Source organism: Populus nigra, chromosome 11, assembly GCF_951802175.1.
Source record: "Populus nigra chromosome 11, ddPopNigr1.1, whole genome shotgun sequence".
Lineage (NCBI taxonomy): Eukaryota > Viridiplantae > Streptophyta > Magnoliopsida > Malpighiales > Salicaceae > Populus > Populus nigra.
In genome coordinates this window covers 2,948,891-2,963,663 of record NC_084862.1, presented here as the reverse complement: position 1 = coordinate 2,963,663, position 14,773 = coordinate 2,948,891, and the positions used below count along the sequence as shown (strand labels likewise).

Genomic DNA, 14,773 nt, shown 5'->3' with positions numbered 1-14,773 from the left:
GGGTGCCAACATATAATCATATTATAATCGAAAACAAAGAAAATAACAGCAAAACCAAGGAACACAGCCCCTACAGTTCCCTTTAGAATATGATAATGTACCTACCCTCTTAGCTGTGTTCAATTTCCCAGGGTGGTGTTCTTGCGTGTTTTGACAAATCCGTTATTTTTATCCAATTTGATTTCTCTTTTTTTCCATGTGTTTTGGTAGGTCTTTCTTTGAAAGTTCAAAGGTCTCATTTATTGATATCTTGACAAAGTAAAATTAATCATCTCGTGGATCCCCAAGGGTTTCTTATATAAATAGCCAAGGGCGCAGGCTACAATGATCACCACAAAGCGAGAACGACCTGAGGAACACCATCGATTATATACAGAGAGATAGAGAGTGAGAGAGAGAGAATTTTATTATATATCGTTACGAGAGCAGTGATAGGAAATGGGGATAAGCAGGTTCGGTTTTATCGCAGGGCTGATATGGTTTATGGCCATGGATTGGCAGGGCCTTTGCATGGCTCAAAGCAGTGTTCACCGCTATAATTTTGTTGTAAGCCTTTACTTCTTCATGCTTGCAGATTGCTTCTTCTTCTTCCTCCTCTTCTTCTTTAATTTATACTTAGCCTAATCCATTTTTTTAACTGAGTTTACGTTATGCACTCTGCTTATTCAAAACTCCCATTAATTGTTTCAGCTAAATGCTTAAACTATTGCTTTTAATTTTTACCTTTTTTCTTCTTTATTTGCAGCTACAAAATGCCCAGTTTACAAGACTGTGCGAGACAAAGACTATGCTTACTGTAAATGGAAGTTTTCCAGGGCCAACAATACATGCTCGTCGAGGCGATACAATTTATGTCAATGTGCACAATGAAGGAGATTACGGTGTCACGATTCATTGGTAATCTTTCTTTAATAACATAAAAAATGGTGTTAAAAAAAACAAAAAACTCTGATAGGTCAGCTAAGATTAAATACTTTAATTCGGAGACCGTGGTACTGTACATTTCATTAATTATAATATTAATCTTCAAGATATGAAGGTCCCAATTAGGCGAACCTAGCTAACATTTGTTTTAATATTCTTATATTTCAGGCATGGAGTGAAGCAACCAAGAAATCCATGGTCTGATGGCCCCGAAAATATCACACAGTGCCCAATTCAGCCAGGAAAAAACTTCACATACGAGATCATATTATCTGATGAAGAAGGAACTCTGTGGTGGCATGCACATAGCGACTGGACTCGAGCCACAGTCCATGGTGCCATTGTCATCTCGCCGGCTCGTGGAACCACCTATCCGTTTCCCGCACCTTATGCAGAACAAACAATTATTATTGGTGCGCAACGAGTTCCATCATGGATTATTATTGTTTGTTCAAAAAAGAAAGTTTCCAATCAAACGTTACAGATCTTCTTTCTAAATTGTACATCTGACTTTTTAAATTTTAAAAAAATTGTTTGCAGGATCTTGGTTTAAGGGTGATGTGAAGGCGGTGATTGACGAAGCTCTTGCAACTGGTGGTGGACCTAATTTATCCAACAGTCTTACCATCAATGGCCAGCCAGGAGATCTATATCCATGCTCCGAAGGTAAGCCATGCATGCCGTAACTATCTTAATAATTTGGAGATAAGTGGGGAAAAAAATTCAATGATCATCATTACTGTAATAGTTACTCACATTTTTCATATTTGGTGCAGAAAACACATACCATTTGAAGGTTAATTCTGGCAGGACTTACCTTCTGCGAGTCATAAATGCCGTGATGAACGAAGAACAATTCTTCGGAATTGCGGGCCATAGCCTTACAGTTGTTGGACAAGATGCGGCATACATAAAACCCATAACCACCAACTATATAATGATCACCCCAGGACAAACAATGGACATTTTGGTCACAGCAAATCAGCCTCCAAGCTATTATTACATTGCTTCTCACTCTTTTGCTGATGGTGCTGGGATTGCATTTGACAACACCACTACTACAGCTATTTTCCAATATAATGGCAACTATAGCCGCCCTTCATCTATTCCACTCCCAGTCCTCCCAGTATTTAATGATACTGCAGCTGCAGAAAACTACACCAGTCGTGTCAGGGGTTTAGCTAGCAGAGACCACCCTGTTAATGTCCCTCAAACAATTAACCGACGTCTTTATATTACAATTGCTTTGAATCTTTTGCCTTGCACCGAGGCAACATGCACAGGACCAAATCGGTTATTTGCAAGCATGAACAACGTCAGTTTTGCAGCTAAGCCAATTGATATATTGCAAGCCTACTATAGAAGTATCAATGGTGTTTTCGACGCAGATTTCCCAAGTGAGCCACAAAAGTATTTCAACTTCACAGGAAATGTGACGAGCATTAATGTCGCTACGGCCAGAGGGACAAAGGTGACGATGTTGAATTATGGGGAAGCAGTTGAGATAGTCTTTCAAGGGACTAATTTGTTAGCTGAGATGAACCATCCTATCCATCTACATGGATTTAGTTTCTACTTGGTTGGTCATGGAAAGGGTAATTTCAACAACGAGACTGATCCCAAGTCTTACAATTTGATCGATCCTCCTGAAATCAACACTGTTGCACTTCCTCGGAGCGGGTGGGCTGCCATCAGATTTGTCGCCAACAATCCTGGTAAGTCCTCTAGAAGATATCTCTTACCAATAGTTTTAAGTTTTCTAATCCACGTATAGTTTAACAGTACTGGAGACAGCTAGCCCCGTTATTTTAAGCACAAACTGTCCTTTTCCAAGTCTTGTTGTATAGCGATATTGAGCATGGATCCCATTTTTCAGGGGTGTGGTTCATCCATTGTCACTTGGAAAAGCACTCAAGCTGGGGCATGGACACAGTTCTCATCGTGAGGAACGGCAGAACAAGGGCACAAAGTATGCGCCCTCCTCCGGCGACCCTGCCATCCTGCTCCTAGTCCTCTGCCATAACGCAAGTGAAGCAAATGACTGTTTAATCAAGATTTAATTATTTGAATTTTTTCTTTCGCAGCATTATGGTCATTGTGATTTGAATAAGTCCTTAAGAAAGAACATTTCATTTCATTTTATTTTGGTATTAAGGAACATTTCATCTGTAACTGTAATGTCAGCCTTTTCTTCGCTATTAATTTAATAAAGGAGTTTCCACCGACTTGTGTACTTTTCCACTCCATGTCGGTATTTTAAATTTCTGCTTTCTGCTCCCATGGAATGATTACTAGAAGATTGAAAAAAAGGCGGAGACACTATTTTGTCGGTAATTTCCGATAAAAATACCAACCAAATATTTGTATTAATAATAATCAATTAAAATGAAAATGGGATTGAAAAAGCAAAAAAAGAATCATTAAAAATTCTATCAATTTAACGTGTGATGAAATTACCAACAAATAATCTCTATAAAATAAATAATAATAATTAAACTCACGCCTCTTCAACAACTTTATGAACTTGGACATCATTTTTAGATTTAATTTTCCCATATCATAATTGGTTTTCATCCGAGAGATAAGAATTCAAGATATTTTTAGAATTATAATAGTAATTACTTTTCAAGGTAATTTTTATTTAAAAATATATTAAAATAAAAAATATTATATTTAACATCAATATATTAAAATAATCTAAAAATTAATTTAAAGTACAAATAAAAATAAAATAATTCACATACTTTTAAAAGGAATTTTAAACGTTAAAAGAATCAGAATCCGAATCCGGATATTAGTGAGAGGGAGATGGATGAAGAAGATGCTTGCCACTCATCAAATCTCGAGGGGTATTTTAGTAAAAGCAGCTTAAATATCGAAGTCGAATCAACGAAAGAGTTGAGAAAGGGTATAACTTCTAACCACTTTGTTTGTTTGTATGTAAGCGTTAATGTCAACAAATTCTTGTTGACCACTATAGTGAGAGTTCTCGGGGATTTGTTCTTACAGAGAATCCATGTTCACACATTCTTTTTATTGAAAATTCATAAACTTTAGATAATGTATCTATCAATTTCAAATTCAACTTTATATAAAATTAAACTCTATTTCAATAAATAACGAATAAAGTTAATTTACCTTAAATCTCAAACAAATCTTAACGTACAAATAATGCATCAATACAAAAAAAAAATGATTGCTTACTTGGTGCAGTGAAGATTCATAAGAAATAAAACCAAGAGAGAAAAATTAACACTTCTAATAAATGTAAATCCATGCCTACAGTCTTGGTGGCCGGATTTCTGAAGAGGGTCGCCGAATTTACTAGAAAATATAAATCGAGGGGATGTTGTTTTTTTGACAAAAAGTTGAAGAAAAAAGGGAGGGAAGAACTTTCAAGTTTTAATTCATTCAATTTTGTTCGCATGGTTAACATGTTAAATTGTCGAAAGAATTTTAATTGATTTTTTTGTTATATCTATTCTATTATAATTTTCATTGAAAATTATTGACGAAAAAAATTGTATTGCTATTTTCATTAGAAATTATTGATATAATATTTTTCATCGGTATTACTATTTTTATTTGTCAATTTTCTATTAGTATCCATTATAGTTTACTTCTTACAAATATAATAAATTTTTACCTAACCTATTTTTTTATTTTAAATTGACATAAAGTGACTAAAAGTTTCAAATAGATTTTTTAAGGGGACTTAAAGAATGAAATATGTGTCCCAGCCCAAAAAAAATTTAGAAAAAAACTCAATTACCAATACACAAGTTTTTGTCTCATATTTTTTTTTAAAATCAATTAATTGTAATAATCAACTTGTTAGTATTCTACAAATCACTCCTTTGTCAATTATTTTTCATGAATCGATGTTTACACATCCAACACGCAAAAGTCGCACTATGAATGAATGACAGTGCCTCCTCCTAGCCTGTTATGCACGTGACCATTTGATGTAGGACAGCGTAAGGAAGGAATTCTAGACCAAATGGAATCCTAGTGCAACAAGGATAAACACGTCAGGATTCAAGCTTCTAAGTTAGAAGCATGCTCTGCCACTACTGCTCTGTTCCTTATTGCACACGAATTCCATTATTTAAGTGCCCCCCTGCTACTGATATTATTGTTTAAAAGTTAGAACTTTAGTTTACGTTTCTATGTAGGAATATTGTATGTTTTTATTAATTATCTCCGCAAGTACGTTTCTGATTGGAATTAGGATTGGCAACTATAAATACAAGCAACCAATCCTCGTTACAAACACTTGAATTCTCATTGAAATAAGAATTTCATTCAGAACTTCAATCTCTTACTCGTGGATTCGAGTAATCTACTTCCTGCTCGTGGACTCGAGCAATTATCTACAAAGGAACGGTGATCCTTTTATTTAATAGACTTCTACTACGTCAGTTGGTATCAGAGCAGGTTTAACTTGTTCAGATGACAAACATACGGAGTGAAAACGAAGCTCTTGATGACGGCAAACATGAAGAGGGCATGATCACACAAACTGAATTTAGGAACTTCCAGCGTGAGACCCAGAAGTGTTACAAGCAATACAAGCAACCCTTGCTAGGCTAACAACAGGCAATAACCTGCAGCATGAAGGCGAAAATTACAGGGAAAGGATTGTTCCTGCTCGTGAACGCCTTCCAATTCCACATAGGCAGTTAGCTTACGAGGATGAACTGAGTGATGATGAGGAATTTATCGAACACATGTTTCAACACAATCACCAGGGACAACGCAATGTGGGAGGGCGAGAACCACAAACATTTCGTATGAAAATGGATTTACCTAGTTTCAATGGTCAGTTGCAAATAGAGGGGTTTCTTGATTGGTTGGCAGTAGTTGAAAGGTTCTTCGACTACATGAAGATCCCTGAAGATAAAAAGGTAAAATTGGTTACTTACAGATTAATGAGAGGAGCCTCCGCATGGTGGGAGCAGCTACAACTCACGCGAATGCGACAGAGAAAAGGGATGGTACAAACATGGGCAAAGATGAGACGACTTCTACGAGCCAGATATTTACCACCAGATTATGAACAGATCCTATTTCAATAATATCAGGATTGCAAACAAGGAAACAGAACAGTGCAAACATATGTTGAAGAATTCCATATATTATCCTCACATAATAATCTATTAGAAACTGATGTGCAACAAGTCAGCAGGTTTGTTAGTGGTCTACGTTTGGCTATATAGGATCGGGTCTCCATGCAAACCATATATTCTTTAACTGAAGCCATCAACCTGGCTACGAAAACAGAAACACGACTGGAAAGAGCAAAGTCGATAGCTGGAACAAGAAGCTCTTTTGATCTTGATCGGGTTGCAATACACAAAGGAAAGTTTCCAGCCTTTCAACCACCGCCCATCAATACTTCCAAAGGAACAAACAATAACGGGGCACCCTCAAAGACTAGAGGAGCGATAGAAGCACCTAGAAATCCTTATGCTCGTCCATCGATAGATAAATGCTATCGATGTGGGCAGCCAGGACATCGCTCCAATCAATGTCCTAGACGAAGCACAGTGAACTTAATAGAACCAGATTTAACAGCAGAAGGAGTAGAAGATGAATTAGCATACACCTATGAAGAAGACGAAGTCACAGGGGGGGATGAGGGAGAATTATTGTCACGTTCCTTAGTAGTTCGAAAACTACTACTTGCGCCAAAACAGATAGAGCAATCACAACGACACAACATATTTCGAACTAGGTGCACCGTGAATAAAAAGGTATGTGATGTCATTATAAATAACGACGGCAGCGAGAATATAATTTTAAAAAACATGGTAGCAAAGCTGGGGTTAAAAACTGAGAGGCGTCCATCACCATATAAGATTAGCTGGATCAAACAGGGTGCAGAAGCAAGGGTCACAGAAATTTTCCGCATTCAATTCTCCATTGGGCAAAATTACCTAGACAACGTTACTTGTGACGTAGTTGAAATGAACGTCTGTCATATAATTCTAGGCAGACCGTGGCAATTTGATGTGGATGCTATATACAAGGGGCATGATAATGTGTATATCTTCATGAGTAAAGGGCAGAAAGTCATGTTGGGTCCAATAAAGGAAGAATTTTCTGTAGTCGAACTGAAAACTAAAGGGAAGTCAGTGCTTCTGGTCGATGGGGAAAAATTTATGGATGAAGCCAAGAAGACAGGAGAGCTTTTTTACATTAGTAATTGGGGGAGGAATCGGTACCGAACTTCACAACATTCCTCAGGAGCTAAAACCCTTACTAACAGAGTTTCAGGAAATCATACCATCAGAGCTACCAGATGGGATACCCCCTATGCGCAATATTCAGCACCAGATTGATTTAACTCTAGGGGCTAGTCTGCCAAATCGACCCCATTATCGAATGAGTCTGAAAGAGAGTCAGATCCTACAAGAGCAGGTAGAAGAGCTGATTAGAAAGGGACTGGTTCAGGAGAGTATGAGTCCTTGTGCGGTGACAGCCTTGCTAGTACCAAAGAAAGACGACAGTTGGTGCATGTGCATAGACATCCGAGCCATTAACAAAATTACAATTAAGTATCGGTTTCCAATTCCTCGCCTAGCGGATATGCTAGACATGCTGTCAGGGTCAAAATTTTTTTCAAAAATTGATTTACGGAGTGGGTATCATCAGATTTGAATTAGACCCGGGGATGAATGAAAAACTGCTTTCAAGACGAGAGAGGGTTATATGAATGGCTAGTAATGCCCTTTAGACTATTCAACGCCCCGGGTACCTTCATGCGCCTAATGAATCAGGTACTTAAACCCTTCACTGGTTGTTTTGTTGTAGTGTACTTCGATGATATATTAATATATAGCCAAAGCAAGTCTGACCACTTTGAGCATTGAGGGAAGTGCTAACAGTATTACAACAGAACAAGTTATATGTTAATTTGACAAAGTGTGAATTCATGACCAGTAGTTTGCTATTTTTGGGATTTATTGTGAGTGCTGAGGGGATTAAAGTCGACGAAGGCAAAATAAGAGCCATTCGGGAATGGCCTACTCCATAGAATGTCAGCGAGGTGCGTAGCTTCCATGGCCTAGCAACATTCTATCGACGGTTTGTCAGAAATTTTAATCGAATCATCGCACCGATCACTAAATGCATGAAGAAAAGGAAATTCCATTGGGGACCTGAAGCAGAACAAAGCTTCATACTAATTAAAGAAAAGCTGTCTTCTGCTCTAGTTCTCGCACTGCCAGATTTTGATAAATTATTTAAAGTGGAGTGTGATGCGTCTATTGTTGTTGTTGGTGTTGTATTATCTCAGGAAGGAAGGCTTGTTGCTTTCTACAGCGAGAAACTAAGTGAATTTTGCAAGAAGTGGTCTACCTACGAACTTGAACTTTATGCTGTGTTTCGTGCTTTAAAGGTTTGGGAGCACTACTTAGTGCAAAAGGATTTTATCCTCTTCAGTGATCACCACGCCTTACAATTCATTAATAACCAGAATAGTGTGAACCGAATGCATGCACGTTGGGTATCCTTAATCCAAAGGTTCACCTTCTCCCTGAAATATAAGGCTGGGCAGTTAAATAAAGTAGCGGATGCTCTGATCGAAGGGCGCTATTACTTGTCACCATACGGACTGAAGTTATAGGTTTTGATTGCCTTAAGGATTTATATGCGGATGATGAAGATTTTGGCCCTATTTGGACCAAATATCTACAGGGACTCTCACAGGAAGGCATGCATATTCAAGAGGGATATTTATTCTGGGGCAATCAGTTATGTATTCTCAGGAGCTCCTTACGAGAATAGATAACCCGCAAGCTACATGGTGGCGGTTTGGGGTGCATTTAGGACGGGACAAAACCGTGGCCATGGCAGAAGAGAGGTATTATTGGCCCCAACTGAAATGAGATTTTGGTAACCATGTCAAACGTTGTCCCACGTGCTAAGCAGCCAAAGGACACACGTAGAACACAGGTCTCTACATGTCGTTGCCCATCCCAACAGCCCCTTGGGGAGACTTATCTATGGATTTCATTCTGGGACTTCCACGAACTCAGCGTGGATTTGACTCCGTCTTTGTAGTAGTGGACAGGTACTCGAAAATGGCTCACTTCATCGCATGCAAAAAGATATCAGATGCCTTGCACATCGCAAATCTGTTCTTCAAAGAAGTTGTTCGTCTACATGGGGTTCCTAAATCCATCACTTCGGATCGAGACACAAAATTTTTAAGCCACTTATGGCGAACATTATGGAGATGGTTTGATACATCATTGAAATTCAGTAGCACTAGCCACCCTCAAACCGATAGACAGACGGAAGTTGTAAATCGTACTCTTGGAAACTTAATCCACTGCCTATCAGGGGAGAGACCAAAACAATGGGATCTTACACTGGCAAAGGCTGAATTTGCCTATAACAGCATGCTAAACAGGTCCACGGGAAAAACTCCATTCCAAATTATCTACTGCCAGCCACCACATCATGCACTGGACCTAGCACCGCTGCCTAAACTTCCAGGAATGAGCATCGCAGCAGAGCATATGGCCGACCGGATTAAAACAATTCGGGAAGAAGTGCGAGCGAATTTAGAGGAAGCTAATGTCCAGAACAAAACATCCGCAGACCGCAAACGAAGAGCAAAAGTCTATTAGGTAGGAGATCTTGTGATGGTGTATCTACGTAAAGGGTGACTCCCGGCAGGAACGTATAGCAAACTGAACAATAAAAAGCATGGCCCTTTCCAAATCCTACAGAAGATTAATGACAATGCATATGTTGTGGACCTCCCTACAGAAATGACCATTTCTCCCACCTTCAATGTTACTGACCTGTTTGAATATCATCCCCCCGATGAATGCCCTTCTCACCTGATCAACACGAGGACGTGTTCTGTTCAAGAAGGGGAGACTGATGTAGGACAATATAAGGAAGGAATTCTAGACCAAATGGAATCCTAGTGCAGCAAGGATAAACACGCTAGGATTCAAGCTTCTGAGTTAGAAGCATACTTTGCCACTACTGCTCTGTTCCTTATTGTACACGGATTCCATTATTTAAGTGCCCCTCTGCTACTGATATTATTGTTTAAAAGTTAGAACTTTAGTTTACGTTTCTATGTAGGAATATTGTATGTTTTTATTAATTATCTCCGCAAGTACGTTTCAGATTGGAATTAGGATTGACAACTATAAATATAAGCAACCAATCCTCGTTATAGACACTTGAATTTTCATTGAAATAAGAATTTCATTCAGAACCTCAATCTCTTACTCGTGGATTCGAGTAATCTACATCCTGCTCGTGGACTCGAGCAATTATCTACAAAGGGACGGTGATCCTTTTATGTAATAGACTTCCACTATGTCACCATTTATTTAAGATGAAACTTCAGTTTCCCCTAAGCTAAACACAAAAAATTGCAAATATAATTCATAATAAAACATACAATAATTTATAATTTTTCAATTTAATGTTTAACACTCTCACTTTATTTCGATATCATTAATATAATCACCTTATAGTCACATAAGAAATAAAAAGATTAATCTTGAGGAATGTAACTCAACTAATCAATTCCGTCATAAATTTTAGAGTTATTTAAGACTTATATGATCTTTAATTTTAGGGTCTTGAAGGATTAGTTGAAATGCGCATAAACTATCTCGGATATTTATTGTTAAAAAAAAACAAGAAATAGAATGACTAATAATTATAATAATTCTTTTTTTTAGTTTAACGTGGGTCTCCGGGCCAGCTTGCGCACACCTCGACTAATCCCACGAGCCCTGAAGTTAACGACCATGTAAGCCTACAGTGGTCATCATATGAGCAATCACAAGACTCGACTTGAGACCATAAATGAAACAAATCTCTTGGTTCCAAACTCTTACCATTGAGCACCACCTAAATGTTTTAATAATTCTTTTTTTTCCGCCAGTGCATAGGTACCATCATACTACTATTATTATTATCATCGCGTGCAAGCGCGTGTGTTCTCTCGGCGGGGCATAGGGTTGTTGATTTCACGTTTAAGACATGGTCAAGATAGGCAGCACATATGTCTAACTAGCTAGGGTAAAGACGCTGGGGTACCCCTTGTCGAAAGGTGGGCTTCGAAGGTTCTGCCTTTGAAAAATAGAACCTGGCTTTCCGCGTTCTTTATTCGGGAAGACGCAATCCAAGCTACTCCTTACTGGAAAGTCAATTCATGGGTTCCAAAATATAATTAATCATATTATAAGCGAAAACAAAGAAAATAACAGCAAAACCAAGGAACACAGCGCCTACAGTTTCCTTTAGAATATGGTAATGTACCTACCCTCTTAGCTGTGTTCAATTTCCCAGGGTGGTGTTCTTGCGTGTTTTGCCAGATCCGTTATTTTTATCCAAGTTCATTTCTCTTTTTTTCCACGTGTTTTGGTAGGTCTTTCTTTGAAAGTTCAAAGGTCTAATTTATTGATATCGTGACAAAGTAAAATTAATCATCTCGCGGATCCCCAAGGGTTTCTTATATAAATAGCCAAGGGCGCAGGCTACTATGATCATCACAAAGCGAGAACGATCTGAGGAACATCATCGATTATATAAAGAGAGATAGAGAGTGAGAGAGAGAATTTGATTATATATCGTTACGAGAGCAGTGATAGGAAATGGGGATAAGCAGGTTGGGTTTTATCGCAGGGCTGATATGGTTTATGGCCATGGATTGGGAGGGCCTTTGCATGGCTCAAAGCAGTGTTCACCGCTATAATTTTGTTGTAAGCCTTTACTTCTTCATGCTTGCAGATTGCTTCTTCTTCTTCTTCCTCTTCTTCTTTCATTTATACTTAGCCTAATCCATTTTTTTAACTGAGTTTACGTTATGCACTCTGCTTATTCAAAACTCCCATTAATTGTTTCAGCTAAATGCTTAAAATATTGCTTTTAATTTTTACTTTTTTTCTTCTTTATTTGCAGCTACAAAATGCCCAGTTTACAAGACTGTGCGAGACAAAGACTATGCTTACTGTAAATGGAAGTTTTCCAGGGCCAACAATACATGCTCGTAGAGGCGATACAATTTATGTCAATGTACACAATGAAGGAGATTACGGTGTCACGATTCATTGGTAATCTTGCTTTAATAAGATAAAAAATGGTTTTAAAAAAAAACAAAAAACTCTGATAGGTCAGCTAAGATTAAATACTTTAATTTGGAGACCGTGGTACTGTACATTTCATTAATTATATCATCAATTTTCTAGATATGAAGGTCCCAATTAGGCGAACCTAACATTTGTTTAAATATTCTTATATTTCAGGCATGGAGTGAAGCAGCCAAGAAATCCATGGTCTGACGGCCCCGAAAATATCACACAGTGCCCAATTCAGCCAGGAAAAAACTTCACATACGAGATCATATTATCTGATGAAGAAGGAACTCTGTGGTGGCATGCACATAGCGACTGGACTCGAGCCACAGTCCATGGTGCCATTGTCATCTCGCCGGCTCGTGGAACCACGTATCCGTTTCCCGCACCTTATGCAGAACGAACAATTATTATTGGTGAGCAACGAGTTTCATCATGGATTCTTATTGTTTTTTCAAAAAAGAAAATTTCCAATCAAATGTCTCAGATCTTCTTTCTAAATTGTACATCTGACTTTTTAAATTAAAAAAAAAATTGTTTGCAGGATCTTGGTTTAAGGGTGATGTGAAGGCGGTGATTGACGAAGCTCTTGCAACTGGTGGTGGACCTGCAATATCCAACAGTCTTACCATCAATGGCCAGCCAGGAGATCTCTATCCATGCTCCGAAGGTAAGCCATGCATACCGTAACTATCTGAATAATTTGGAGATAAGTGGGGGGGAAAATTCAATTATCATTATGACTATAATAGTTACTCACATTTTTCATGTTTGGTGCAGAAAACACATACCGTTTGAAGGTTAATTCTGGCAGGACTTACCTTCTGCGAGTCATAAATGCCGTGATGAACGAAGAACAATTCTTCGGAATTGCGGGCCATAGCCTCACAGTTGTTGGACAAGATGCGGCATACATAAAACCCATAACCACCAACTATATAATGATCACCCCAGGACAAACAATGGACATTTTGGTCACAGCAAATCAGCCTCGAAGCTATTATTACATTGCTTCTCACTCTTTTGCTGATGGTGCTGGGATTGCATTTGACGAAACCACTACTACAGCTATTTTCCAATATAATGGCAACTATAGCCGCCCTTCATCTATTCCACTCCCAGTCCTCCCAGTATTTAATGATACTGCAGCTGCAGAAAACTACACCAGTCGTGTCAGGGGTTTAGCTAGCAGAGACCACCCTGTTAATGTCCCTCAAACAATTAACCGACGTCTTTATATTACAATTGCTTTGAATTTTTTGCCTTGCACCGAGGCAACATGCACAGGACCAAATCGGTTAGCTGCAAGCATGAACAACGTCAGTTTTGCAGCTAAGCCAATTGATATATTGCAAGCCTACTATAGAAGCATCAATGGTGTTTTCGACGCAGATTTCCCAAGTGAGCCACAAAAGTATTTCAACTTCACTGGAAATATGACGAGTATTAATGTCGCTACGGCCAAAGGGACAAAGGTGACGATGTTGAATTATGGAGAAGCAGTTGAGATAGTCTTTCAAGGGACTAATTTGTTAGCTGAGATGAACCATCCTATCCATCTACATGGATTTAGTTTCTACCTGGTTGGTCATGGAAAGGGTAATTTCAACAACAAGACTGATCCCAAGTCTTACAATTTGATCGATCCTCCTGAAATCAACACTGTTGCACTTCCTCGGAGCGGGTGGGCTGCCATCAGATTTGTCGCCAACAATCCTGGTAAGTCCTCTAGAAGATATCTCTTACCAATAGTTTAAGTTTTCTAATCCACGTATAGTTTAACAGTACTGGAGACAGCTAGATCCGGTATTTTAAGCACAAACTGTCCTTTTCCAAGTCTTGTTGTATAGCGATATTGAGCATGGATCCCATTTTTCAGGGGTGTGGTTCATCCATTGTCACTTGGAAAAGCACTCAAGCTGGGGCATGGACACAGTTCTCATCGTGAGGAACGGCAGAACAAGGGCACAAAGTATGCGCCCTCCTCCGGCGACCCTGCCATCTTGCTCCTAGTCCTCCGCACTATCGCAAGTGAAGCAAATGACTGTTTAATCAAGATTTAATTATTTGAATAATGTAATTTTTTTTGGCAGCATTGTGGTCATATTGTGATTTGAATAAATCCTTAAGAAAGAACATTTCATTTCATTTTATTTTTGTAATAGGGATTAGGGAACATTTCATTTGTAACTGTAATGAATGTTGCTTTTCTTGATGGGCAATGTCAGCCTTTTCCTCGCTATTAATTTAATAAAAGAATTTGGACCGACTTGTGTACTTTTCCACTCCATGTCGGTATTTTAAATTTCTGCCTTCTGCTCCCATGGAATGGTTACACTAGAAGATTGAAAAAAGGCGTAGACACTATTTTGTCGGTAATTTCCGATAAAAATACCAACCAAATATTTCTATTAATAATAATCAATTAAAATGAAAATGGGATTGAAAAAGTAAAAAAAGAATCATTAAAAATTCTATTAGCAATTTAACATGGATGAAATTACCAACCAGAATTCCATCAATAATTTTAAATAAATTAAAATATGACAGTTCCTGGTTTCCCTATCATTCTTTCTTTTCTCAAATCAATAACCCCTCTCTCTCATTTAATTAGCAAATTTAGCCACCGCCTTCACAAATCCGACCGTCCAATTTATCGGCATCAAACTTTTCTCTTAAAAAAAATATAAAAGAACCTAAAAAAATCAGAAAAAAATATAAAAAGTTGAAAA

General features: G+C 38.2%; 2 protein-coding genes across 2 annotated transcripts; both read left to right on the top strand.

Annotated features, from left to right (window-relative positions):
- Window positions 1–307: 307 nt before the first annotated feature.
- Window positions 308–3,185, top strand: LOC133706370 (laccase-14-like). The gene is made up of 6 exons (XM_062131893.1): window positions 308–546; window positions 746–897; window positions 1,093–1,337; window positions 1,465–1,590; window positions 1,701–2,639; window positions 2,801–3,185. Exons 1-6 carry the CDS (start codon window positions 439–441, stop codon window positions 2,932–2,934), a joined length of 1,704 nt encoding a protein of 567 aa, XP_061987877.1. The 5' UTR covers window positions 308–438; the 3' UTR covers window positions 2,935–3,185.
- An 8,262-nt stretch (window positions 3,186–11,447) lies between these two features.
- LOC133706371 (laccase-14-like) lies at window positions 11,448–14,346 on the top strand. Its single transcript, XM_062131894.1, has 6 exons — window positions 11,448–11,669; window positions 11,869–12,020; window positions 12,213–12,457; window positions 12,586–12,711; window positions 12,822–13,760; window positions 13,921–14,346. Exons 1-6 carry the CDS (start codon window positions 11,562–11,564, stop codon window positions 14,052–14,054), a joined length of 1,704 nt encoding a protein of 567 aa, XP_061987878.1. The 5' UTR covers window positions 11,448–11,561; the 3' UTR covers window positions 14,055–14,346.
- Window positions 14,347–14,773: the final 427 nt, after the last annotated feature.